Genomic DNA, 23,738 nt, shown 5'->3' with positions numbered 1-23,738 from the left:
ATGCAATACATGCAATTATTTTCCCTTGTTTTGTAGATGAATAGGTTATTCTAAATTTTGAAAGAAAAGAAACAATAATTAACTTAAATGAGATTCTTTATTTCTTAACCGTTACCGATAAATTATGTATTTTCCTATAAACAATGATCATTAGAGATACATATTTTGATTTAAAGTGCATGTTTCATGAAATTTCATTTCATTTCAGCTTCAGCATCAGGTACTAGGTATACTGGCCTGCGTTAAGTTATTTTCTCCCATAGAGTATTTTTTATAAGTACACGTTGTTTTAATATACGCGACAAAAAGTACAGTCGTAAATGGATCTAGCTTACGGCTTTTACCAAATAACATAAGTATAAAAAACCTTACTAACATCAAACATACTAACGAGATTCTAATGTTTCGGCAATATCCAAGACGGCATCGGCCTGTGCAAGTCTGTGTTCCAATCCCCAGCTCCACCGAGCAAGTTGCCTCGACCATCGTGTGTGGCGAGCGCGAGGCGCGACAGTTTGTTAGATAGACGACGTTGTGGTGAGTCCGGCCGGGAGAGCGGCGGTAGGGATATGCTGCCGGAGTCTGGGAAGGGAAAAATTAAGTACTTTAAGCATACAATAAATGCAAAATAGACTGAATTGCTTATTGATAATGCATTATATCCATATGCTATTATGCGTAGAATGAAGTACTTAGGTATTTAGGTATTTTAAGATTATTCTTCTTAGCTTGTCGGTGATAATCACTAAAATTCGTCACCGATATGATTTTTTTAAGAATAAAATATATATGACTGTTATCTAGGATCTTTACGATTAATGTAAGTAAATATGTAATGGGAACTATATTTCTTGCCAGCAAAGTTTATTTTTGTCATCAACTTGTATCAGCAAATTAATAGATCAACCGCAACAATATATTTTTGTCCTCAAATAAATAAAAAGTGTCCTCTGGTATGAATCAGCAAATAATATCAATACAAAAATCTAAAATAATAGATGGATTGCCAAAAAATTTGAGTTCATTACATAAATAAAAACTTTGTATGCAGAATATTATTTTTGCTCCTCAAATAATAACTGCGCCCGCAGAATAGTAGATTTGCCAGCAAATATATTGACTCTAGGTCGCATGTTGCGATTTCTTTTTAATTCATATTTTATCAGTGTTAAGTAAAACGCGTCTCGGGTTCTTAGTAGTTTATTACGAACTGCCTTACATACCCACATATATTTATAATGTCTGAACCCACATACACAACACCTCCACCCTTACTGAATACTATCCTTTAAATCTTACAAAATTATACACAAGCAAGTTTCTATTATTTACTACTTTACCTACTCCTACCCTTCCCTGCCATAAGAAGTTGTTATTGACTTAGATTTTATATGTAATCTGCTTATTTACTTATAACTCGTCACACTTTTAATTTTTATCCTATAATTACTTATAACATTTATCTCAGACCACAACTATTTACTATTTATATAACTAATAAATTAATAACCTTTTGCCCGCTTTTACAATACATCATTTTTAATAACAATGTATCAAGTTATAACAGGTTACAACTAAAGTTAAACTAAATATTATATCCATTTGGCATTTGTATAGGCAGGGACTCAAAGTACATATTTATAACTATCTATATTAATCTACATAGATACTTTTCTATCAAGCGGCTTAACATCATACATATAAGTAAGTACAATACTCTTAACTAAATGCACTTAATTATGTAAGTAATTAAAACACAAATCAAACAGTAGGTGGTTAATTAATTAATAGTTAAGTAGGTAAATCCCCTTTAGTTTTAAATTTAATCTATTTCTAAACCGTAACGGGTGGCTGGTTTTCGATCACGTCTTGGATAACGTCTCAGCCCCGTGGAAGGGCCAGGCTCCGGATCCGCTGGGGGCGGCTCCGCCGGCGCCGCAGCCGGCGGGGGTGTCCCCCGCTGCGGGGTCGCGGGGAGCTCGGCGGGATCCGCAGTCACCTCCGCCGCCGAGCCACTCGACGCTCCTTCCGAGCACACAATCGGATTATCATCACTGGTAAGTATGGATGGATAGTATACTAACGGATTTTCAAGGTTACATTGGTGATTTTGCTTACAGTTTTTACTACTACTTTCTAATCGTTTCCTAATCTGGTCTATATGCCGATGTATCCTACCACCGTCAGATGATTCAACTTCGTAATCAGTCTCCCCTAGCGGACCTATCACTTTACCCTTAGCCCATTTCTGTGCAGATCCGTAGGTACGATACCAGACAGGGTCCCCTTGGGCGAGCGCGCGGGCGCCCTGCGGCAGCAGCCGGGCCTGCAGCTGGCGCTCCTGGCGCGCGTGGGCCGCGGCCGCCCGGTCCGGCAACACGCGGTCCAGTCGCGTGCGCACACTGCGCCCCAGCAACAGCTGTGCTGGACTCTCCCCGGTCGCACTATGTTCCGTATTTCTATACATGAGAAGAAACCTACACAGAGCCACATTTATGTCTTTCTTTTCTACTATTGCTTTCTTTATTATTTGTTTACAAATCTTAACAGCACTTTCGGCGGCACCATTCGAAGATGGATGGTACGGAGATGAAAATATATGCTCAATGCCATTATTTCTCAAAAATGATTCGAATTCAATGCTAGAAAACGGCGGGCCATTGTCACTTACCAATTGTTTAGGAATTCCAAATCTGGCCCAGATTTCTCTTAATTTATTAATGACATTCGATGCATTAGTACCATTCATCCTCACTATCTCGATCCACTTAGAACAGGAGTCAACAAGCACCATGTACGTAGCTCCCGCTATGGGCCCTAGGAAGTCGACGTGCAGGCGCGTCCACGGGCGGTCCGGCCAGGGCCAGGCGCGCGGCGCGTGGCGCGGCGGCATGCTGGCCACCTCGGCGCACACCTCGCACGCCGCACACGTCTGCTGGATAGCCTCATCCAGACCCGGCCACCACACATAGCTACGAGCTAGACTTTTTGTTTTAACCATACCCATGTGTGAATCGTGAAGTTCTTTCAACACTCTCTCCCTACATGTATTAGGTATTACGACTCTTGGTCCCCACATAATACATCCTAACTCAATATATAATTCAGATTTCCTGTTAAAATATGGTTTTAGCTCTCTAATTTCCACCTCCCTCGGCCATCCCTGTTTAATATAACTTAAAACTCGACCGAGTAATGGATCACGGTTTGTTTCTTGTTTTATAACATTGCTATCTAGTAGAAGCGCTTCTGTTGCGAAATGTAAGTATGTCTGTTCGGGAACATCGACGTGATCGTCCACTCGGTCCGCCCGGTACCCCGCGATCATCCTCGACAGCGCGTCTGCAATGTTCTTGTCTGTACTAATGTATTCAATTTTAAAATTATATGCTGACAAAGTCAAAGCCCACCGCTGCATGCGACTTGTCGTCATACTTGGGATAGCCGCCTCCGGGTTAAAAATGCTTAAAAGAGGTTTATGATCTGTCCTCAGTAAAAATTCTCGACCAAAAAGATACTGGTGAAACTTTTTCACCGCATAAATAATCGCCAGCGCCTCCTTATGTATTTGTGAGTAGTTGAGCTCGGGCTGCGTGAGAGCGCGGGACGCGTAGGCCACGGGGCGCTCGGCGCCGGCCGCGTCGGGCTGCGTGAGCACGGCGCCCAGCCCGTGCGCGCTCGCGTCGCACGTCACCACCAGGGGGCGCGCGCTGTCGTAGTGCGCCAGTACATCGCAACTCAATAACATCTGTTTAACAGTTTCAAATGCTCGCTTCTCCTTATTCCCCCATAACCACTTATTATTTTTCTTTAGTAGATCATTTAATGGAGCTACATGAGTGCTCAGATTTCTAATAAACTTCCCGTAAAAATTTACCATTCCAAGAAAAGATCTTAATTCGGATACTGTCCTTGGTTCCGTCATGTTGAGTATTGGTTTAATTTTATCCTCATCCACCCTTATTCCATTCTTATCAATTACATACCCTAAGTATTTCACTTCTTTAGCAAAGAAGGTACATTTACTTAGTTTTATTTTTAACCCATTTTCTTGAAGCTTCTGAAGCACCCTGTGTAAAGCTTGTAAATGGTCGTCCATTGTTTTTCCGTACAGCAAAATATCGTCCATAAAAACGATAACATTTGGTATTTCACGAAGTAAATTTGACATTATTCTCTGAAATATGCCTGGACTCGATGACAGACCATATACAAGCCTATTATACATAAACAGACCTCTGTGTGTGTTAATTACTGTGTATCGTTTAGAATCATCTAACCCAATCTGATTATAGGCCTGTGATAAATCTAGCTTGCTATAACATGTAGAACCACTTAAGTTAGATAGTAGATCATCTATCCTAGGCAATGGATATTTGTCTACTGACAACACCTGATTCAATGTAACCTTGAAATCAGCACATATTCGTATACCTCCATCGGCCTTACTTGCGATTACCAGTGGTGTAGCCCAGTCGGAGCAGTCGACGGGCTCGATGACGCCGGCGTCCAGCATGGCGTCCAGCTCGCGGTCCACGCGCTCCCGCAGCGCGTAGGGCACGGGCCGCGCGCGGCAGAACACCGGCTCGGCGCCCCCGCGCACCCGCAGGCTGGCCCTTCCACCGGTGAACCGTCCCAGCCCTCCGTCAAACAGCGGTTTATATCTGGAAATTATTTCATTCACATGAATATTTCGGTGCAGCTCCTGATCACATTTTAAATTATTTACTGTAATCTTAGGTACTTGAATATTCAACAATGCTAGCCACTGTCTACCTATCAAAGTGGTAGTACCTTTATCAATTATATACAAATCTAATTGTTTGGTAATACTTCCATACTTTACTTGAACCTCGATAAGCCCAGCTGGCTTTATTTTTGTGCCATCATAAAATGATAACGTCAAACGACACGGTAACAAAGGAATATGTGAATATCTTTGTTCATATAATTCTTTACTGATACACGACAATGCCGATCCTGTGTCGACTTCCATTTGCAACAAAGTATTATTTACAATTAATGATAGACTGACCGGTTTGTATTCCTTTAATGACATTTGCAAAATAGGTTCATCTTCGTAGTCCTCCTCTCTGTCCTCCTCTTGGCTCAGCTCAGGTGCATCTTGCACGTAGTGTGCCCGATGCAGCGCGCCGCCCTCGCCGCCGGCGGGCGCCCGGGCCGCGCCCTGAGGGCGGGCGGCGCCGCGCCTCGCCCACGACCCGCTTCCGCTGCCTGCCGGCTGCCGCCGCGCGCCTCCCGCGCCGCGGCCACCACGCCGTGAGTGGCGCCATGCCTCGTTGCTGGCTGCGCCTGGTGCTCCATCTCCTGGGCACATCCGCCTCAAGTGACCACGCCTCGAGCAGTGGTCACACACATACGCACGGAAACGGCACTCGTTCCACCGATGTCTATTGTCACCGCACGCATTACACGCCGTAATGTTATAATTCACTGCTTCTATTTTATCCATGCTGGCTCGCGGCCCCACTGACCGTCTAGAACCGTCGGCGCCGCGGCGTATTTTGAAACTATACAAGGCCAGAACGCACCCATAGTGTACTAGCACTGTATAGTTTCAAGTGAAAAAAAATAATATTTTACTTGAAAATATACACGATTTGTGCGTACTAATCGCGTATACTTTCAAGTTGGGATTTACTGAATCGTTCTTGAAAATATACATTGCTATTACGCACATTGCTTGACTGGCGTACTTGTCGCATATAATTTATACCTATATGCTGATTCTGATTTACTTAACTATTTCGGTAAATGTACATGACTACAATTTACTTGTTCTGCCTGTCATACCTATAGAATGTTAATAAATAAAGATAAACAATTGCTCTAATTTGATTGATAAGTTGATATTTATAGCAATCATACTTGCAAGTAAGAATACTAATATCTTATTATTTATATGAATTTAGAGTTATACCTACTACACTCACGAGCAATGAAAAAGTTCAGTGACGATAGCTCCTGAAAGGAAAAGTACTAGCTTAATGACGCCGTCGGCAATATTAAAGAACATTTAACAGCGCATCAAAATATTATTATAACCACCAACTACCAACAAAAAACGTAAATTTTGATCATATTCTAAATTAAATGTTTTAAAAAATTGGGGTGATTTGGTGTTGACTTTTTGCTACTTGGACTTATTCATTGCTCGTGAGTGTAGTAGGTATTATCCTATAGACCTATTTACACACATATTTTTCATCAAGTTTTGAATTCACCGTAATTATTCTCTAATGAATTGTTCTACACCCTCTTGAGATTATTTTTACTATTTACAACAGTTCTACAGTTTAATTTAAATCATTTTACTTTTTAACTGTACGATGTAAACAAAAAACACGTTACGAAAACAATGCCAAGTGCGGAATGATGATGCAATGTTTAGAAAGCAATAGACTTATTACTATTTCGCATGAAAGAAAGAGAGAGCAACAATTCAAAAGGGCTACCTGGTAACTAATCACGTATAGTTTCAAGTGCTCGCATGGCCGCTTGGCACTTGAAAATATACACGATTAGTACGCAGTGGTAACTGCTGCAGTATATTTTCAAGCCATAATTTTGGCCCAACTTACTTGAAAATATACGCGATTAGTGCGTAATGGCTTTGTATACTTTCAAGTAAATCATGGCACCATTTTAATTTGAAAATATACGCGAGCAGTCCCAACCTCTGCGTTCTGGCCTTGTATAGTTTCAAAACACGCGGCGCCGCGCGGCCCGAGGTCGGCGACCCCGCACCACTCTCCGCCGCCGCTGTATCTACCCGCCGAATTTGTTTGTGCCGATACCGATGACGCCTCCCTTTCAGCCGTTTCTAACGAATTCGCCAACGCCACCGCCTTTTCGAAATCGATGTTTTCATCTGCCATGAAAAGTCTTTGCCGCATTGCTTCCTGGTACAAACCACAAACAAATTGATCCCGCATATTTTCATCGAGCTCTGTACCAAAGTCACAGTAACGCGAAAGTCTTTTCAAATCAGCTACATACTCTGAGATTAATTGTCCTTCTTTCTGGTGGCATCGCCGAAACCGATAACGTTCCGTTAAAATTGATGTTTTCGGAACTAGGTGTGATTGCATCATCTTTTTCACTTCTTCATACTTTAACTCTGAAGGTTTCTTAGGGTTACACAAATTAAGCAATAGTTCATAAGCGGCGTCCCCCATAATCGATATTAAAGTTGGCACTTTTAGGTCTTCTGACACTTTATTTACGAGGAAATGCATCTCCAACCGGTCACAATATGAATTCCAATTTCCGCCCACTATGTCGAATTCACCGAACTTCGCCATTTTAAAATTAATATTTATAATATTTACAGTAACGTAATCCACCGAATTTGAGTTCGTAAAGCACTTTTATCTATTTTAAAATCCCATCCTCGTCGCCACTGTTAAGTAAAACGCGTCTCGGGTTCTTAGTAGTTTATTACGAACTGCCTTACATACCCACATATATTTATAATGTCTGAACCCACATACACAACAATCAGCATTGCAGTAGTTACATTATGATTGATCCAGTTATTAAAACATTATAATTCGTTAGCAATTTAATACATGAGTTTACAAATTAGCGGAGACGGTGCTATGGAGAGAGCTATGCTTGGAGTTTCTCTGATGGATCGTATCAGAAATGAGATTATCCGTCAGAGGACCAAGGTTACCGACATACTTAGCTGTCAAAATATGCAAGCTGAAGAGGCAGTGGGCTGGTCATATCTGCCGAAGAACCGATAACCGTTGGGGTAGACGAGTTCTCGAGTCGAGACCACGAACAGGCAAACGGAGCGTGGGACGCCCTCCTGCCCGCTGGACTGACGATCTTAGGCGGATAGCCGGTAGTGGTTGGATGAGGAAGGCAGAGGACCGAATGTTGTGGCACTCCTTGGGAGCGGATCTATCTCCACCAGTGGATGATTATTGGCTGATGATGATGATGATGAAAAGAGGAAGTTTAAGTTTTAATTACAATAAGATTGCTTTTGATTAGAAGAAGATTAAGGTTTAAGTTATAATTAGAAGAAGGTTGTTTATGTTGTTTTTAATTAAGAATATTGATGATTTAAACTTAATTTTTTGTTTCATTTAAATATTAAACATAACATTGAGTTATGTGGACATACCTATTAAAATATATACATAAATGTTAACTTGCCACTTGATCATAAATCCCGGCAATTTTAAGTGATTAATTGTTGAATTGATTTAAAATTGTTTGGGGGCAAAAATTTGCTGGCAAATCTACTATTTTGCCTTCAAACCTATTATTTAGCAAATTCAAAACGGATTTAATTGGCGATCGTTTAAATGATACCCATATGTAATTGTGTAAATGTAACTACTACTCACCAGAATGATAGTCATAGTTAGCGTGGTCACTTGGAGTATCTTGTCCGAGACGTTTACGATATTCGCCGGCGAAATATTCGATGAGGGTGTCAATCATGATAGCTTGTTTTGAGAACACCTGAAATTATAAAACAAATATAAAGGCCAAGAATCTTAACTTAATTCATATGTTTATATGGATAAAAAAATATAATTATAAAACTTTCTGCGATGATTTGATGAGATAAGGAAAGGAATGGAGAGGAGCATGAATTAAGGCCTATTGACTCAACAAAATGCTTATTTTAAATGGTGAATTTGACATACCTGTAATATTTTAGACACCCTCAGCCCGTTTTCAACCACCATGAACTGTAGGAAGAGACACGGAAGGCAATCCTCGTTCGGTTCCTCTGACGGCAGTCCAATGTCCCAAGAAAGCTCTTCATACAACAACCCTAGTAGAACCGTCTGAAATTGAAGATTTATTTTAAACAATTAATATTACTTACATAATGTAAAATCTCAATCATGTACAACAGTTACTTGAACAGCAGCATCATTGATAAGGTAACATTCAAAATAAATCTCGGTAACAACAAGTACAAAGCAAAAGCTCTCAAGGAAGTTTTAGCAAAAACTGCTAAAATAACTCACACTCTCAGTATCGTCAATAACGTAGACGCCGTTAGCGTTGACGGCTACGAGCACGGGGATGTCCTCGTGAGTCAGCAGGCTGGTGAGCGAGCGGACCGGCTGCTCGATCTGACCTTGGAAGAAGGCCGCGCTGGAATGCAGGAATGTGGAGAAAAGTTAGAGATTTGTTTGAAGATTTTGGTGTTGTATTTGTCAATTTAATGGGTCCAGAAATATTGATATTTTTAACACATTCCGCAAGATTTTTGTTTTAAGTCACCAAAGGAAACCTCTTATTTTATAAACAAATAGCAGAATTGTTGAGCGTTTAAATCAGAGTTAGCATTTGTGTCCCTATTTCAGGACGGCGGCCTCTGAGCTTGTTCTAAAGGCTTCACCTCGAGGAACCCCTCATTTCAAGGCTTCCTCACTAACCTAGACTTTTAGTGCCTGAAAATACGGTCCATTTCCCTCACCCGTAAGTCGGCAGCAACCGGCAATGAGAGATGTACTTGTGTCTCAGCTTCCTGGGAGGCGCTGACGGAGGTCGCTGCGCTTGTTCTAGAAGCTTCGCCTCGGGGGAGCCCTTCCGCCCGGCTGGTAGTAGTTGAGCCCATCGCCCGGAGCGCGCGTGCGCTGGGAGGTACTTGTCTTGCTGCTCTCTGTGGGGTGGATTAGGGATAAATTAATAATAGGTTTTAAGATAACTACTTAGTTTTGATATTAATTATCGACGTAACTACTTAAGTAAACTTGTTTAACATGAATCATAAATAAATAAATCGCGATATAGTGCAGCCGGACTGTATCATACGGGTGTACCCATAACCCTCAAATTTCTTCCAACGTTTCCTCTGACGTCTTTAGTCCAGCAGATCCATCCCGAAACATCCCTATACCTTCTAGCACCATTTAAATGCTTACCTGAAGAACTTAGCCCTATGTCGATGCGGATCATAAGGCCTCAGGTGTATCATGGCCTGCAGTCCGCCCAGCATCACGGCCTGCTCCTCCTCCAGTGAATACCACCCCATCACAAAAAGATGGCCTTTCGAGTTTTTATTCCAGGAGTTCCATGACAAAACATCCCTCAAAACTTCTTACAACGTTTCCTCTAACGTCTTTAGTCCAGAAGATCCATCCTAAAACATCAAACATACCTTCTAAAACTATTTAAATCCTTACCTGAAGAACTTAGCCGTATGTCGATGAGGGTCATATGGCCCCAGGTGTATCCTGGCCTGGAGTCCGCCCAGCATCACGGCCTGCGCCGCCTCCAAAGGGTAGCGGCCCGTCACCACGTTGTGACGCGCCTCTTCGTATAGCAGCTCTTGGATGCGGGAGTCTCTGGAATATGTGTTGATGATTTAGTATTTTTTAGTTGTTGTGGGATGGCAGTAGAGCACTACAGGGCTGGAAAAAATGGCGTAGTTACTAGTAGTGACTATGCCAACTGTTCCAGCCCTGTGTTACTATAAATATAAGGACTATAAACATGTAACGCATAAATAAAAGATTGATGATGATAATACTTCCAAGGCTTCTAAAGGAAAACTAACCACTATCGGTCTACCTCTACTAAGTTTCGGAGCGCACGACTCTATCTTGTTGCATTAATCGTTTAGGTATCGATTGCACGACAGCGCTCCGAACACATAATATTGTACAAGCAAGAGTAGCTCTACCCACAGCTAGAGGGCGAGCACTGAGCAATTAAAGGCTCAAGAAGAGTTGAAAACATAATAACTATATATTTTAGTAAATTCAAGCAGCCTCATATTTCACGAACTTAATCTCCTCCTCAAGATGTTTCGGGAAGAACACGTTCCGTTGCAACCTCAACACCGGCTGGTCCTTGGCCCGTCTCGACTCGGAGCCGTGGCCGTAGCGAGCCAGCAGCTTCTGCCAGTTGGCCCACATGCGCCACGGGCAGTGGTGCGGCTTCAGCTGGAACTCTGCAGGGGAGGGGAGGTGTCAGTTGGTAGGACGGACTTTTTGAAGGGATAATAATGCTTTGAGTTTCGAAAAGGTGGAAAACAAAGCTATTGATTATTATAATATACTGGCTTTTCCCGCGAGCTTCGCTTCGCCTTAAAAAGTTTTCCCGTGGGAATTTCGGGATAAAAATAGCCTATGTTCTTTCCCAGGGTCTACACCATCTGTATACCAAATTTCATTCAAATCCGTTCAGTAGTTTTGGCGTGAAAGCGTAACAGACACAGTTACTTTCACATTTATAATATTAGTTAGGATAGTTAGGATGTACGCTGTGATGTTTCCCTCCTTTACCTTTCTACTAGGGCATGCAATACCGGTAATATTTTCAATACCGGTATTGAGTTCCGGTATTAGAACTCCGGTATAGAAATGGCATATATTTTGTTTAAAGGTCGTATAGGGCAAAATACAACAAGAAAAAGCAATCAAATTCTGTATTATGTAATATTTTTTACGAGAATTGAGTATTAGAGTTAAAATTTTAAACGCATGGACAACAAGTAGGTTTCTAAAGGCCAAAAACCGCATGTAACGGTTGAAAACAAGTGCACTTTCATATTATATAGGAGCACAAGGCTAACTATATCTTAAATAACCTTAATAGCTTGATTTATAGCCAAAAAAATGTCCGATTCCGGTATTACTTCAATACCGGTATTAACTTTCAATACCGGTATTGAAAAAGCGTGATTTTGTCCGGGATCCCGGTATTACGCAATACCGGTATTGCGGTATTGCATGCCCTAATTTCTACAGCTTTGTAACTAGGTACTTACAAATATTTAGACGAGTACCTACTGTTAGCACCGCTTCACTTTAAAAGTTACCCCGTGGGAATTCCGGCATAAAAAGTTGTTATTATATTATGCTTACTGCATAATTATTTCATGAAAATCCATTTAGTAGTTCTTACGTGAAAAAGTGTCAATTTATTATTATTTTTACCACTTACCCAACAAAGGACTGCACATCCACAAAGCGAACACCGTCTGCGCCAGCCCCCTGACCGTAGGTTGACTGAGTCCCAACTCCTCGGTCGCCAATACGGCGTTGAGAAACCTTGACGCAGTGACTGACGTGGGGTTCTCTTCGGAGCTCATTTCCACCATGATGGCGGTGCGAGACATGAGGTACACGCATGTGACCGGGTTGGAGGTTGCTGTTGATGATGATGCCGTGCTGCCTGATGAACCTTTGGGTGTTGGATATAAAGTTTATTATTAGTTAGGTAGTTATGGGGTATGAGAAATTAACGTGTGAGATACGTCATCATGATAATAAATTGTGCTAACGCCAGGTGTTCCACAAGAAAGTTTAATAGGTCCTAATTTGTTTGTATATTACTGTTCCACTTAACACAGTGCGACAACACACGTGATAAAATTCCAGCACAATATAAAATAATAAGTTAGGTATGTGTGTTTATACTCGTAGGTAGTAAGTACCTACTCAGTTGTAAGGTTTGAAATACCTACTTAGTTTACCTGGTAAGGGAGGTGATATGGCGCTGGAAGTGCTCCCCCCACTAGTGATGGGTTCCGTTGTGCTGAACGACCCCGCGGCGATGCTGCTGGAGCCTGTCTGATTCGAACAACTGCTCAAGTTGGATCCTGAAATATTGTAAGAGATGTTTTTATTGTTTTGGGTGTCGGTGAGAAACACTAGAGCGGGACTAGAGTTTGTTACTGTGGTGAAAGGATGAGCCAGCAGCCTGATTAGCGTCAGTTCGTGATTGTCCAAGGTTCGCGGTTCATAGCATATAAGTAAAGTACAGTTACCTACATACCTATATCTTTATAGGTAAATTGCTTACGACACAAACTTTAGGCAGGTAGAATCTGACATCTATGCCCCAACCCGAATCAAATCAAACTTCAGAATATTTAACACCTAAACATAAATACCTAAACAAATCTTACCCATAACGCTCTTCTCCAGCGAGTCCGAGCTGTTGCTCTCCTTAGAGTCGGTCTGCAGCGGCTTGTGCTCATGCTTGTCCCACTCGCCGCGGCGGCCGAGCGGGCTGTAGGACAGGTGCGGCAGCCGCTGCGACACCGAGTACAGGTGCGCGCTCACCTCCGCTTGCAGCTTCTGGCTTTGGACGCTGTAGAACTCTTCGCGTGATCTGTATTCGCTGTGAAGGTTGGGTAAGGTAGGTAAGGTAGCTTGTTAGTGGATTGGTTACGTTCGTAGCAATAGTTATTGAAGGAATGTGTTAGAAATCTATAAATTTTGGTTGAAATCATAGCTTATGCTAACATTTTAGGTACTTACTTAACTACTTAGTTAATAAAATTTAAAAATCTGTACGTAGAGTGTGCTTAGCTTCTCAGATCTATCCGAGAAGAGATAGCTCACTAATTTTATAAAACTAAATATTAAATATTTATTTACTTGTATTGGTATTCAGCTTGCATCGGATAACGTCTTCTTGAGTATTCTACCGGAATAATCGTGATATAATTTCCACTGTTTTGAACGTTCGCATTTTCACCGTAGCCTTCCATTTCTGATTGGTGTTCCATTAGTATCCGCCCACGATAAATTAACTAAGTATTTCTTATGATATGGTGCAACTTTTTTATTTAGAACTAGGTTTACAAGGCTTTCGTAAAAGTTGGGGAAATTATCGATCGGATTTCGCGCCTTCCCACTCTGACGTTTCGTTGTGGACGTTTCCCTTTCCTCCAGAAATTATGACCACACACTCTTGCAAACATTAGGCTATATAATTTTCAATGTTTTGTTCGGTTTAATATGTTTGAATCTTATCAGATTATTTACTGATTCTTTTTTATATTCTCTGAACTTAATAGCCTGGAAGCCTTATTTAACATTTATATACCTAATAATATTTCATAATGTATACTTATACTATGCCGACATTGAAATGGGCAAACGGAACGTAAATCACAGCTGAGCTGGCAAATGTCACTTTGACAATTAATAAATGTCAACAAATAAGACACGGTGTTGGTGTGTGAAGCGGTATTATTTAGGTTTTCAATCTTTATTTCATGTTTTTTCCACATTCATAACATTTTAATAGCATAAACATCAAGAACCGAGTGTGTCGTTAAAATAAGTGTAGTATTTAATGTAACGGAGTCTTTTTGACGTCGTTACACTGACTATTTAATCACGGATGGAGGCAAAACTTAAGGAATACCGTGCTTTGCGACGTCGAAAAGAACTTATAGAAAACACAAAGGAGAAACTAGCAAGAACCAAGGAGAAAGTCGTCACCTTACTAACACCAAGCTTTATGAAGAATATGGAGAAACACGAAAACGATGACGAAGTTCTGTTGGTAAGTAAAATCAATGAATGCCGCTAGTGATAACTTGCACAGTGCATGCCAATATTTATAGTTTCCAAAAGATACTTATTTAAAACGAAATGTTTCATGAGTTTTATCTGTTATTTAAAATCTGCTTCATCTATGATGATAATATTATTGATTTCATTTTTAATATCTTTTAGGAGCTAAGGTTATAAATATTTTAATTCCAGATAGAAAATGAGCAAGAAATACATCACGAGATACCTCTTGTAGAAGAAACACAGGAAGTGGCCTCGGAAGTCAGTGAAGTCGAGTCCCTGGAAGAAGTCAAACAGGAATCTTGGAAATATTTCATTACCAAATGGTCCATCTACTTCATCACATGGCTGACACTGTTCATTTTCTTCCTAAAGCTACAGTTTGGTGCTGTATTCTTTGTACTTTCATGCTTAATAGGCATCTACTTGAATACTAGGACAAGTCCTAGGAAAAAGGGGGAAGTCTCAGCATATAGTGTGTTTAATGAGAACTGTGTCAGTATAGATGGGACTCTCAAGGCTGAGCAATTTGAAAGGGAAATTCGTTATGGGCCTGCTAGTGTTAGATAGGTCTATGTTTACTAATAATAATGTGCCTTGTATACATTTTTATGAAGATTTTCTTTGCTAAGAATCATATTTTCTGATATTTATTGATTAAATTATTTAAGACTCCATTTGCATGTTTGTACTGGCTAATCATACTGAGGCTTTGCAATACATAGCTTGAGTAGATGGATTATGTACTGAGAGCAATATTTTAAAATGTATGATTGCTATGAAATAAAAGACTGAGTGCATTGAAAGGTTTATTTTTATTAAATATATAGAATATCTTTGTAATTGTTTGGATTGGTTAACAAATTATTTATTATTATGGTATATATTATGTGACTATTCAAACTCACATTATTTTTAATTACAAACATAACATACAATCAAACCTCCTTCTGCATATCAGTCATGGCTTTATGTGATTTCAAATCATACTACTATATAACTTACAAAATCAAAGATTTCTGATGGAATGTTACTTAAACTAACTTTGAAAACTTAATTTGGGGCACTTAAACCCAATTAAAATTTTGAGTATAGAGTATATGGGGTAGTATTCTGAGAGCAGATAATTAATATTCTTGTACATTGCTCAGAGTCAGCTACATTATTCCATGAAAAATTGCCAATGGACAATGTAAGTCAATTAAAATTTAAGATAATAATATAATAACATACATAAATTAATCTTTGATCAAATAGAAACATAAAGCTTACATCTAATTAGACAGGAGACTGCTGATGCTATATTCATAACACGTAGATAAAGAAATAACATAAAAATGGCGGATGAAAAGTACCGCGTAAAAAAAACTGCAGTGCGTGCAAAGCCTAACTCTGATCCTAGCTATGTATACTCCTTCCTCATCCCACTTATGTATGTAACTGCCGCCATTTTCATGATTTTTCATTCTCCGTACGCGTTATACAAGTATTTATTTATTCTAGTCTATGCATGGTCTAGTCTAGACTAGGTAATCTGGCTGTCTAGCTCGACATCAAACTATCATCTTGTCTCTGTCCGCAACATACCAACTTAGGGCATGTACTTGTACAGTCAGGTTCATAAGTAGCTATACACTTTTGGACCTTGTCAAACTCACCGCCTGCTTGACAAAGGTGTGTAGCTACTTATTATAATGACCATACATTGTATATGTCGCAGGCATCTGGTTTAATCTCCTGTTTGATTGAACCGCTAGCCCGTTCATTGGATGACGCTGCTTAGTTGTATGACTAGGCCGAACGTTGATTGCACAAGCGTCACAAAACGTCCAACTAGTTAGCTGACTTAAAATCAGTCAGGTGGTGAACAAAACAAATATGGCGTCTAATAGCTAACAGCTGACACAAAAAGCACCTATATTGTTAGTTTTTTGCAAATAAATTAGCTTAAAAGTGCGTTATTTGTGTTAAAATAGTGTGACAACATGGATTTACCTATTATTACGCCGCGGGAGGATAGTTTCAAAGAAAAAATTGTGGCGTAACTGGATAATTATAAACAACAATATGAAGGTACGTTTATTGTTATTGTTTAGTTAATTTGTGAGATAAGAGCTTTGTAACATAGTCTTTTTGTTGACTCTTGTCTGGTCATGTTCACCCTAACCAGACATTACAAAGTTGCAATACTATATCCCATTCAACGACTCCGCTGAATGACGTTCAGTCAAGACGTCGAACGTTACAATCAACGACTTGACGAGTTGTCCTTTAGTCATACAACTGAATAGCGGCATCCAATGAACGGGCTAGTGGTTCAATCAAACAGCAGATTAAACCAGATGCCTGCGACATATACACCCTTTCAATAACATATAGGTACTTTTAAAGTCTTATTATACTAGGTTGACTAATTTTATCAGTGTATAACACAACATTTTTGGTACTTCAATGTCACAATAATTACAATGGCACAGTATTTGCTTTAATATAATTCTAAATATAATTATTTATTATGGACATGGCTTCTATAAGGCACCACACTTATTATTATTATTACAAACCTGCCCGTTTGTTATGGAAATCATTGAAAAATGAGATTATGGACAAATTGGCTATAGCACCTGAATTCTGAAGCACCAATTCAAAATTTAACCGTAAAAAGTATGTATTTAAATGTATATGTACTGAGGATTGTAGGTTTGAAAGGATGAAATTATAATTTGTTGCTTCAGAAATCAGCTTGGATGTGAAATGAATATCATTGGACTAGTAGGTAGGTGTACTATGAGACAACAACATATTGCAAGCTTACAAACTACTTATAACTAGGACAATGAAACGAGCTTGACATAATCTTACGTATTTTTGTTCAAAGAAATCAAGAAAGAGGAGATAGATGCTAGTAACCAAGTAGACAGTGTAAAAAATAGATTGAATATTTGGAACTAAGGTTTTTCGAACGAAACGTGATGTTAAGATAGTGTTTGCAACAATAGAACTATTATTTATTTTCAAAAATAAATTACACTATTAAAAGCATTTCTACATTAAATTAAAACAGGAATGTGGCTAAAGTTTAAACCTTAAGGATTACGAGTAATTTAGAAACATTTTAGGTAGAAATTACAAAGTTACCCCACCAATGTATAAAATGAGATCAAAAGGCTTTTGAATAATACGGCACTATTTTATAACTGACGAAATAAGAAACGAACGGGCACCCTAACGATGAAAAAGGATAATTTGACATAATCTACCTACACATGATTTCGATCACAATACTTAGGAATCAATATTATTGAGTCGATCCCGCGCCGCGGCGGAATGGATAAATGCATATAGGAAGAGCTATTTTATTCTGCGCATTCGGTAAGAAAGCATTCCCTTCGTTCCCTCTCCTTACATCTGGCAACAGAAACCCTACACTTAAAGCGATCAGCATGTGCCAACCAGAATGCACTATCTTATAATTCTGCTCCGTTTGCAAAAACGCGTAACATATCAAACCAAATGACACAAGCCCTAGGCCAATAGGGAAATGTCTTCTATAATACGATCGTGGTAAGCTAAACTGCCTAGTTCTTCTATAATCAATGAACCACGATAACAAAACCACGGCTATACCGACCGATACCGGCGCGAAGAATGTAAATATCGAGTGTAAACTCCAGAAAGTCAACAGCGCTATGAATATGGCACCAAACAGTTGCAAATTAGCTCTGGTTCTGTCCGAGATAAGGCTCATGGCTAGGAGGGTTAGCCAGAAGCACATTAATCCACAATTAAAGTCGCCATATTGGAGGAGGTTACCTTTGATGATGCAGTAGTGTATCTGTGGCGGCGCGTCGCACGCGTGGTAGAAAGTAGAAAAGATCATAGTTAGAATATACATGGCCGCTTCCGTGTAGTAAAGGCGAATGATCGCGACGTAGATTGAGAAGAAGAAGAGTATGTTGCTAAGGGTTAGGAGCATAACTGATAATATCATGTCCGTTTGAGAGTCCATCCGTGAATCGTCCGAGCAGTCCCAACCTGTAAAAGAAAACGTAGGTTTTAAAAGAACTGTGTATTTTACATAGGTACTTTTTATTCTACTTTACTTTATTACTTATAATAGTTATAATTATATGAAGTTATAATATCCACAGCTTGCCAAAATATATATTTTTTAAAAGTATGTGAATAGGTACTCTAAAATGACTCTTACCTCCATAACCCGAAGAGCAATGGCAGAAAGACACCACCAGCCCGCCAAGAGTATTCAGCATACAGTTCCCGTGATTACTGCACCTCCCGCTCACACATGACGAGGAAGAGAGAGACAGAACTACCGTGGCATTGCACTCTGTCTCACCCATCCGCGTCGCATTAGTACCCTCGCTGCTATTCCCACCGCTGACTAAACCCTCCGTCGCGTAGTACTTAGTACCGTTGTCAGAGGTATTACACGGACAGACCACTTCGTCGCAGAATATCCTCATAGATAAATACCAGTCGCCGCTCTCTGGATATGGTATCATTGTCTTTTCATAAATGGTGTCGGAATCCGTACTGTTCAGTATGAATAACGCTGGTTTGACGACGTCATTGTATTTGCACTGGCCGTCAGGTAGCGGCAGGCTGGCGTGGCCTATGTCCATACATATTACCACTCGAAAGAACTGATTCTCATCGGTATACGCTAGAAGATTGCCTTTCTTTTCCCTCTTGTATCCCATGTAGTACTTCAGGCTCATCAAGAGACTGGCCTCTATGGTCAAAGTGCCTCCGATGTCGAGGAACTGGTTGAGTTTGAAGCGGACACTCGAGACAGCGTTTGAGGTGAGATTGACGAGGCTTGTGGCTTCGTGCAGGTCGGTAGTGGGTATCCCATAGTCGAAGGTAAAGAACCTGCCTTTACTGTCCCGCATGAGGTCATCGAGTGCATAAACATTTTCTTCCTCCTCGCCCACTGTTCTATACGACTCACAATCGGCTATTTTAGTGTAGTTCTCAGGTATAGTTTCTATGGTAATATAGTGCCATGAGTTTGGATGCGGGTAGAATGTGATGACTTGCGCTTTTTCTGACGACGGGTCAAATGCACACGATACGAGGTAGTTAGTCTGGGTGGGGATCGACAAAGCTTCTATTTTAACGGCTACTTTTTGAAGCGACGTCGAGTCGTCATTTTTGACGGTGATATTTAGGCTAACAGGATCCACTATGTCTAAGGACATGCACTTGAATATGGACGGATGGCCGATTTCGTTGTAATTCAGAGATAACTCGGAGTAGCAGTCAATTAATTCTACGTCTTCTTGCTTCTTCACTTGTAGGTCTGAATACAGTATGGTCTGGCACAAAGCCACAAGGCCTGGAAAAGAAGGTAATTAAATAGATTAGTCGTAAGTAGTCGTAACTCATAATTATCACATTCATTAGGTACAGTGTCGAGGTCGTTGGTAATGTAGAGACATTCAGTCAAACTGCATGCTAAATAGAGTAGACAAAAGTCTAGGTAGTCGTCAGTTCTTCCCATCTCTTGTATTACTTGCTCAGAGGCAGAGTACCTAGTTATTTAATATAGGCAGTAGAAGTGTAATAGTGGTGTAAGTATTTTGTAATAATAGATAAATAAATAATAAAAGTTACTAAAGTAATTTTATGTAAGATAATAGTGTAAAAGTGAGGTAAGTATATTATTGGGACTATTGAGAGAAACTTATGTTCACCAATGGATGATTGACAAAGTGATAGTGATATTAAGTGTGGAGTAAGTACTTATATCTGACATTGATATGGTTTCCTTCACATCTAGTTGCAGACAATTCAACTGACTGTGGAATTATCCGACCAGAAGATCAGAAAGTGCATGCTGCTTTTGACCTGCGTGGGATGCAGATTGCAGACTCCTACTCGCTACGAAATTAAATAATAAAAGAACAGGGTTGGCAGAGGAACCTATACCTAGACCGATGTAGGTATGTACTTACATTGGTCATAATATAACTAATTTGGGGACTTAAAAGTGAAAATATCTATAGAAAGTCTGCCTTGGTCTGGAATGTAACTGAGTTTTAAAAAAAACGGAAATCATGCATTTTTCTACTGTATACCTAATATTGAAATAGGCCCTTTCTTATAACATTCTTGATAGTTCGTAAGCGGTCGACTTTCGGAGCAGCATTTGTAGTGACGGAACAAGTTACTAACCGTATCCAATATCTACCTGAATTCAAGTAGGTATGTTATCTAGATCTGTGCACCTACCTACTATCCAAACAACTACATTTACCTAAATATAATTTAACTCAATAAAAGAGGTGGCCATTCGAATCTGGGTTGACAGGATGAAGCCAAATGAATAATGAGCTCGATGCACGGCTGCAGCGTGCTATTCTGGAGCAGTCGGCGTATCCAATGCGATCGTGAGGTCCTCTATCGAGATAAAACTATTGCGGCCTCACAATAAACACTTGATAGACGTGGAGAGGCACATGCTAAACGAAGACTGAACGCTGAGAATTGGCTATCAAACGCTTTATAAATATTTTAAATTTTGATTTAAACAAGGTTTATTTTCTTATTAGTACTAGAGTTGGCGTCGTCGTTAACCACTACTCTAGCGGTGCATGGCTGCACAAACTATAGAAACCTATCATATAGCAACTCTCGTTTTCTAAATAGGCAAGTAAAAAGAAATGTTTACTTACGAAATACGTATGTATACCCAGAATAAGCCTACAGTTGCGTGGTAACTGGTACCTTTTCAGTACATAGATATAGGTAGGTAGATAGGTTAGCTACATTATAGTTTCGCTGCTTTTTATAAAGCTGCGTGCAGACCGGCCCAACGAACGCCCAACGATGGATATTTAAAATACATAATACATGGCAGATTGCAGCAACGAAGGTCAACGAAACCCGTTCGTTGGCGTTCGTTTGGCCGGTCTGTACGCTTAATTTATCGTGATTATTCGTGATGGGTATTCGCATACGCATGCATAGTTACTATCCCTACTGTAGGAATAGCACTGAGAGAAAATTTTAAAGCTATATCTTAACAATATTGTTATTATTACGTTAGGCACACATTATAAATCACGGAACAGCTACCCTGGTGTATGTGCCTGTCTGAACTCAGTATCAAGTCAAGATCATTATGTCTTAATTAACTAGGCTTCCTTCTCATCATCATTGTAATCTCTGAAGGTTTTCTAATTTTCTGCTTTATCTGCTGCAATCATCCATATCCTACTAGCTATTGTGTAGTATGTAATTACCTCACTGTGAAATTTATACAATGTAGGTACTTTAGAATAGCTTAATAACCACAAATGACATAAATATCTATTACGATCTAGTTTTAAGTGTACTGTACCAAATAAGCAAACCAAGATCTTATCACAATGAGTATGCTGAATTCTGATGTATGAATACAATTTAGCATTTGGCACATGTAAAGTGACCTCTTTGACCTTTCAAGACTGATTTAAAATGTATCAATGCCAGTTTCAGCTGTAAGTGTAAATCTTAATGTTTTACATAATCTCAAAGACCACATTGTATTCTTCTAAATGATGAAGAAATATTTCATACTTGGTCAGTATTATTAGATTCAACCGTAATTTAGCCAAATACAAAAGAGTTCTTTCAGTATAAGTTTTCTTAATGAATATATCTTATCTAATATTATTAAGGTCAGGGAAATTAAATTACCTTGCTGATCAATGCTCTCAGTCTTTGGATCCTCCCACTGGATGTAAGCTATTGCATACCAATTTCCTGGCTTTGGGTTTTCCACAGAAAATATGTTGCTCTGGCCGTCAGATAGAAATTCAACTGTATAAATGGTGTCTCTTTTAGCCGGATCTATGAAGTCTTTTGGGAATGCATACCCATCTGGGTTTACAGCGGGATATGACCCGTGCTTCAACTTGATTATCACATGTTCTGCTTTGCATGAACCTGAAAATAGTAATACCACTTTAAAAGTTGTTTAAATTGTTTTCATACCAATATGAACTAATGAATCATGCAATGTGATGTTTAATAGATAAAGTGATTAGATAATGTAAATTAAGTGAATGGATAAATACATTATTGATAGTCTCTAGATAACATTGTGTACATATATTTTACGGTGGCATGGATAAAATAAGCAGTGAAATATTAGGTGGAAAGACTTGATTACATATTTGTTTGAATTACATAGATATCAAAATACTGGACCGATTTTAAAATTCTTTCACCATAATATGACAAATAATGCTAAATTATTCCTGAATGCTTAAAGCTATATTTTAACCCACAATTTCCACGGAAAATCCCTATAATTACAATGCAATGCATGCAAGGATAAGCTAGTAAGTTAAAAAAACATAAACCCACCAATACTATTGAAGTGCAGCTCCTCAGCTTGGAATGTGAACCGTGCATCGACAACATCGCGCATTATTGGGTAAAATATAACACCGACAGAGCGATACCCCCTGTACATATATACATCAGTGGCGGTCTGCCTGGTCACCAGGTGGTACCCATCAGCTAACACTGTGTGGGTTTTCGTCAGCTGATCCAGAATCCTCCTCCTCGCCTTATCTTCCTCGTCCACTTTACTGTCGTAATCATCGCTCGCGGCGTTATAAACAAATAGTGACACAAATAAAAATAAGCCAATGTTCATTTCACGATGTTATCTTACCGCAGTTACGTTATATAGTGTTTTTTAAATGTACGGTGGTGAATTGTGTAGCTATCTTGTTGATGCACCGATCATGGTTTCTGATTTTAAGTTCGAACCGAAACTTTATCACAAATTTTATTGTTTTAGAAGAATCTTTGGTTCGATCGGCCAAAAAACCAAAAACACTTCCACTACCGACCGCTTTCCGATTATTTATCAAGTGAAGTGTCACTGTCAATGTCAAATAAATTTTATGTCAAATATTATATGAGAAGAGAGAAGAGAGCCCTCAATGAGAGCCGTATAATCTATGGCAACAAAATTAGGAGCCCGTTCTATTCTAAGGGTCAGGCGGAGCCTAATGGATTTCGCCTTGTGGTTTTAATAAAATCACCGTTTAATACCTACTAAATATCAGTGATGTGGCACACCGTGTGGCTTAGCCATAAAATCTTTTCCAGACAGAGATTGCATCACACGAACCAGGATGATTCAACAGTGCCCATTTGGTCTTGAACTTTGATTGATTCGTTTTAGAAAGCCACACTGCGCATCCCTCTTAAATAGGTAGTTTACCCTCTTATGCAACCTGAGTATGCAAACTGTCTATCTCCAACGAATAACAAAATAGCTTGTAAACCCAAAAATGGTAGAAACTTTTCTACAAAAAGGCAAGAGTGGCAAGACTATTGAAAAAGTTATAAATATTTCTTCATTCATTCAGTCATTCATTTCATCATTCAGACCAT

The 23,738-nt window shown here is 39.6% G+C and overlaps 4 protein-coding genes across 5 annotated transcripts; 1 reads left to right on the top strand and 3 right to left on the bottom strand.

The window, feature by feature from the left end:
* Nucleotides 1-78: 78 nt before the first annotated feature.
* On the bottom strand, nt 79-13,587 carry LOC105395623 (FERM domain-containing protein 8). Of its 2 annotated transcripts, none has more exons than XM_048630323.1 (11): nt 13,392-13,587; nt 12,917-13,131; nt 12,473-12,607; nt 11,950-12,189; nt 10,789-10,954; nt 10,185-10,346; nt 9,476-9,661; nt 9,021-9,150; nt 8,691-8,834; nt 8,385-8,502; nt 79-582 (listed from the first exon to the last, which is right to left on the bottom strand). In XM_048630323.1, exons 1-11 carry the CDS (start codon nt 13,520-13,522, stop codon nt 398-400), a joined length of 1,812 nt encoding a protein of 603 aa, XP_048486280.1. In that variant the 5' UTR covers nt 13,523-13,587; the 3' UTR covers nt 79-397. The 2 variants fall into 2 exon arrangements, with proteins under 2 accessions (XP_048486280.1, XP_048486281.1); XM_048630324.1 differs by having other exon boundaries at nt 12,482-12,607.
* Nucleotides 1,164-5,450, bottom strand: LOC125490588 (uncharacterized protein K02A2.6-like). Its single transcript, XM_048630322.1, has 2 exons — nt 5,036-5,450; nt 1,164-4,664 (listed from the first exon to the last, which is right to left on the bottom strand). The coding sequence occupies exon 2, from the start codon at nt 4,514-4,516 to the stop codon at nt 1,823-1,825; it is 2,694 nt and encodes an 897-aa protein (XP_048486279.1). The 5' UTR covers nt 4,517-4,664; nt 5,036-5,450; the 3' UTR covers nt 1,164-1,822.
* A 351-nt stretch (nt 13,588-13,938) lies between the features above and the next one.
* Nucleotides 13,939-15,157, top strand: LOC105381858 (SAYSvFN domain-containing protein 1). Its single transcript, XM_011551660.3, has 2 exons — nt 13,939-14,307; nt 14,511-15,157. The coding sequence occupies exons 1-2, from the start codon at nt 14,143-14,145 to the stop codon at nt 14,886-14,888; spliced, it is 543 nt and encodes a 180-aa protein (XP_011549962.1). The 5' UTR covers nt 13,939-14,142; the 3' UTR covers nt 14,889-15,157.
* A 1,517-nt stretch (nt 15,158-16,674) lies between these two features.
* LOC105381859 (post-GPI attachment to proteins factor 6) lies at nt 16,675-23,198 on the bottom strand. Its single transcript, XM_011551661.3, has 4 exons — nt 22,695-23,198; nt 22,023-22,271; nt 18,529-19,677; nt 16,675-18,353 (listed from the first exon to the last, which is right to left on the bottom strand). Exons 1-4 carry the CDS (start codon nt 22,987-22,989, stop codon nt 17,617-17,619), a joined length of 2,430 nt encoding a protein of 809 aa, XP_011549963.3. The 5' UTR covers nt 22,990-23,198; the 3' UTR covers nt 16,675-17,616.
* Nucleotides 23,199-23,738: the final 540 nt, after the last annotated feature.

The sequence above is a fragment of the Plutella xylostella genome, chromosome 25 (genome assembly GCF_932276165.1).
Source record: "Plutella xylostella chromosome 25, ilPluXylo3.1, whole genome shotgun sequence".
Lineage (NCBI taxonomy): Eukaryota > Metazoa > Arthropoda > Insecta > Lepidoptera > Plutellidae > Plutella > Plutella xylostella.
The sequence above is the reverse complement of the archived record's forward strand: the minus strand, read 5'-3'. Positions and strand labels throughout refer to the sequence as shown.

Excerpts from the sequence above, each read along its gene's own strand:
- LOC105395623 (XM_048630323.1), bottom strand. The coding sequence starts at position 13,522 with ATGGAACACCAATCAGAAATGGAAGGCTACGGTGAAAATGCGAACGTT. Across the intron at positions 9,151-9,475 it reads CGGTTGCTGCCGACTTACGG|CGCGGCCTTCTTCCAAGGTC; the intron begins GTGAGGGAAATG and ends CCTGCATTCCAG. Across the intron at positions 8,503-8,690 it reads GGGTGTCTAAAATATTACAG|GTGTTCTCAAAACAAGCTAT; the intron begins GTATGTCAAATT and ends TTATAATTTCAG.
- LOC105381859 (XM_011551661.3), bottom strand. The coding sequence starts at position 22,989 with ATGAACATTGGCTTATTTTTATTTGTGTCACTATTTGTTTATAACGCC. Across the intron at positions 19,678-22,022 it reads TGAGAGCATTGATCAGCAAG|GCCTTGTGGCTTTGTGCCAG; the intron begins GTAATTTAATTT and ends CTTCTTTTCCAG. Across the intron at positions 18,354-18,528 it reads TTGCTCTTCGGGTTATGGAG|GTTGGGACTGCTCGGACGAT; the intron begins GTAAGAGTCATT and ends TTTCTTTTACAG.
- LOC105381858 (XM_011551660.3), top strand. The coding sequence starts at position 14,143 with ATGGAGGCAAAACTTAAGGAATACCGTGCTTTGCGACGTCGAAAAGAA. Across the intron at positions 14,308-14,510 it reads ACGATGACGAAGTTCTGTTG|ATAGAAAATGAGCAAGAAAT; the intron begins GTAAGTAAAATC and ends TTTTAATTCCAG.
- LOC125490588 (XM_048630322.1), bottom strand. The coding sequence starts at position 4,516 with ATGCTGGACGCCGGCGTCATCGAGCCCGTCGACTGCTCCGACTGGGCT.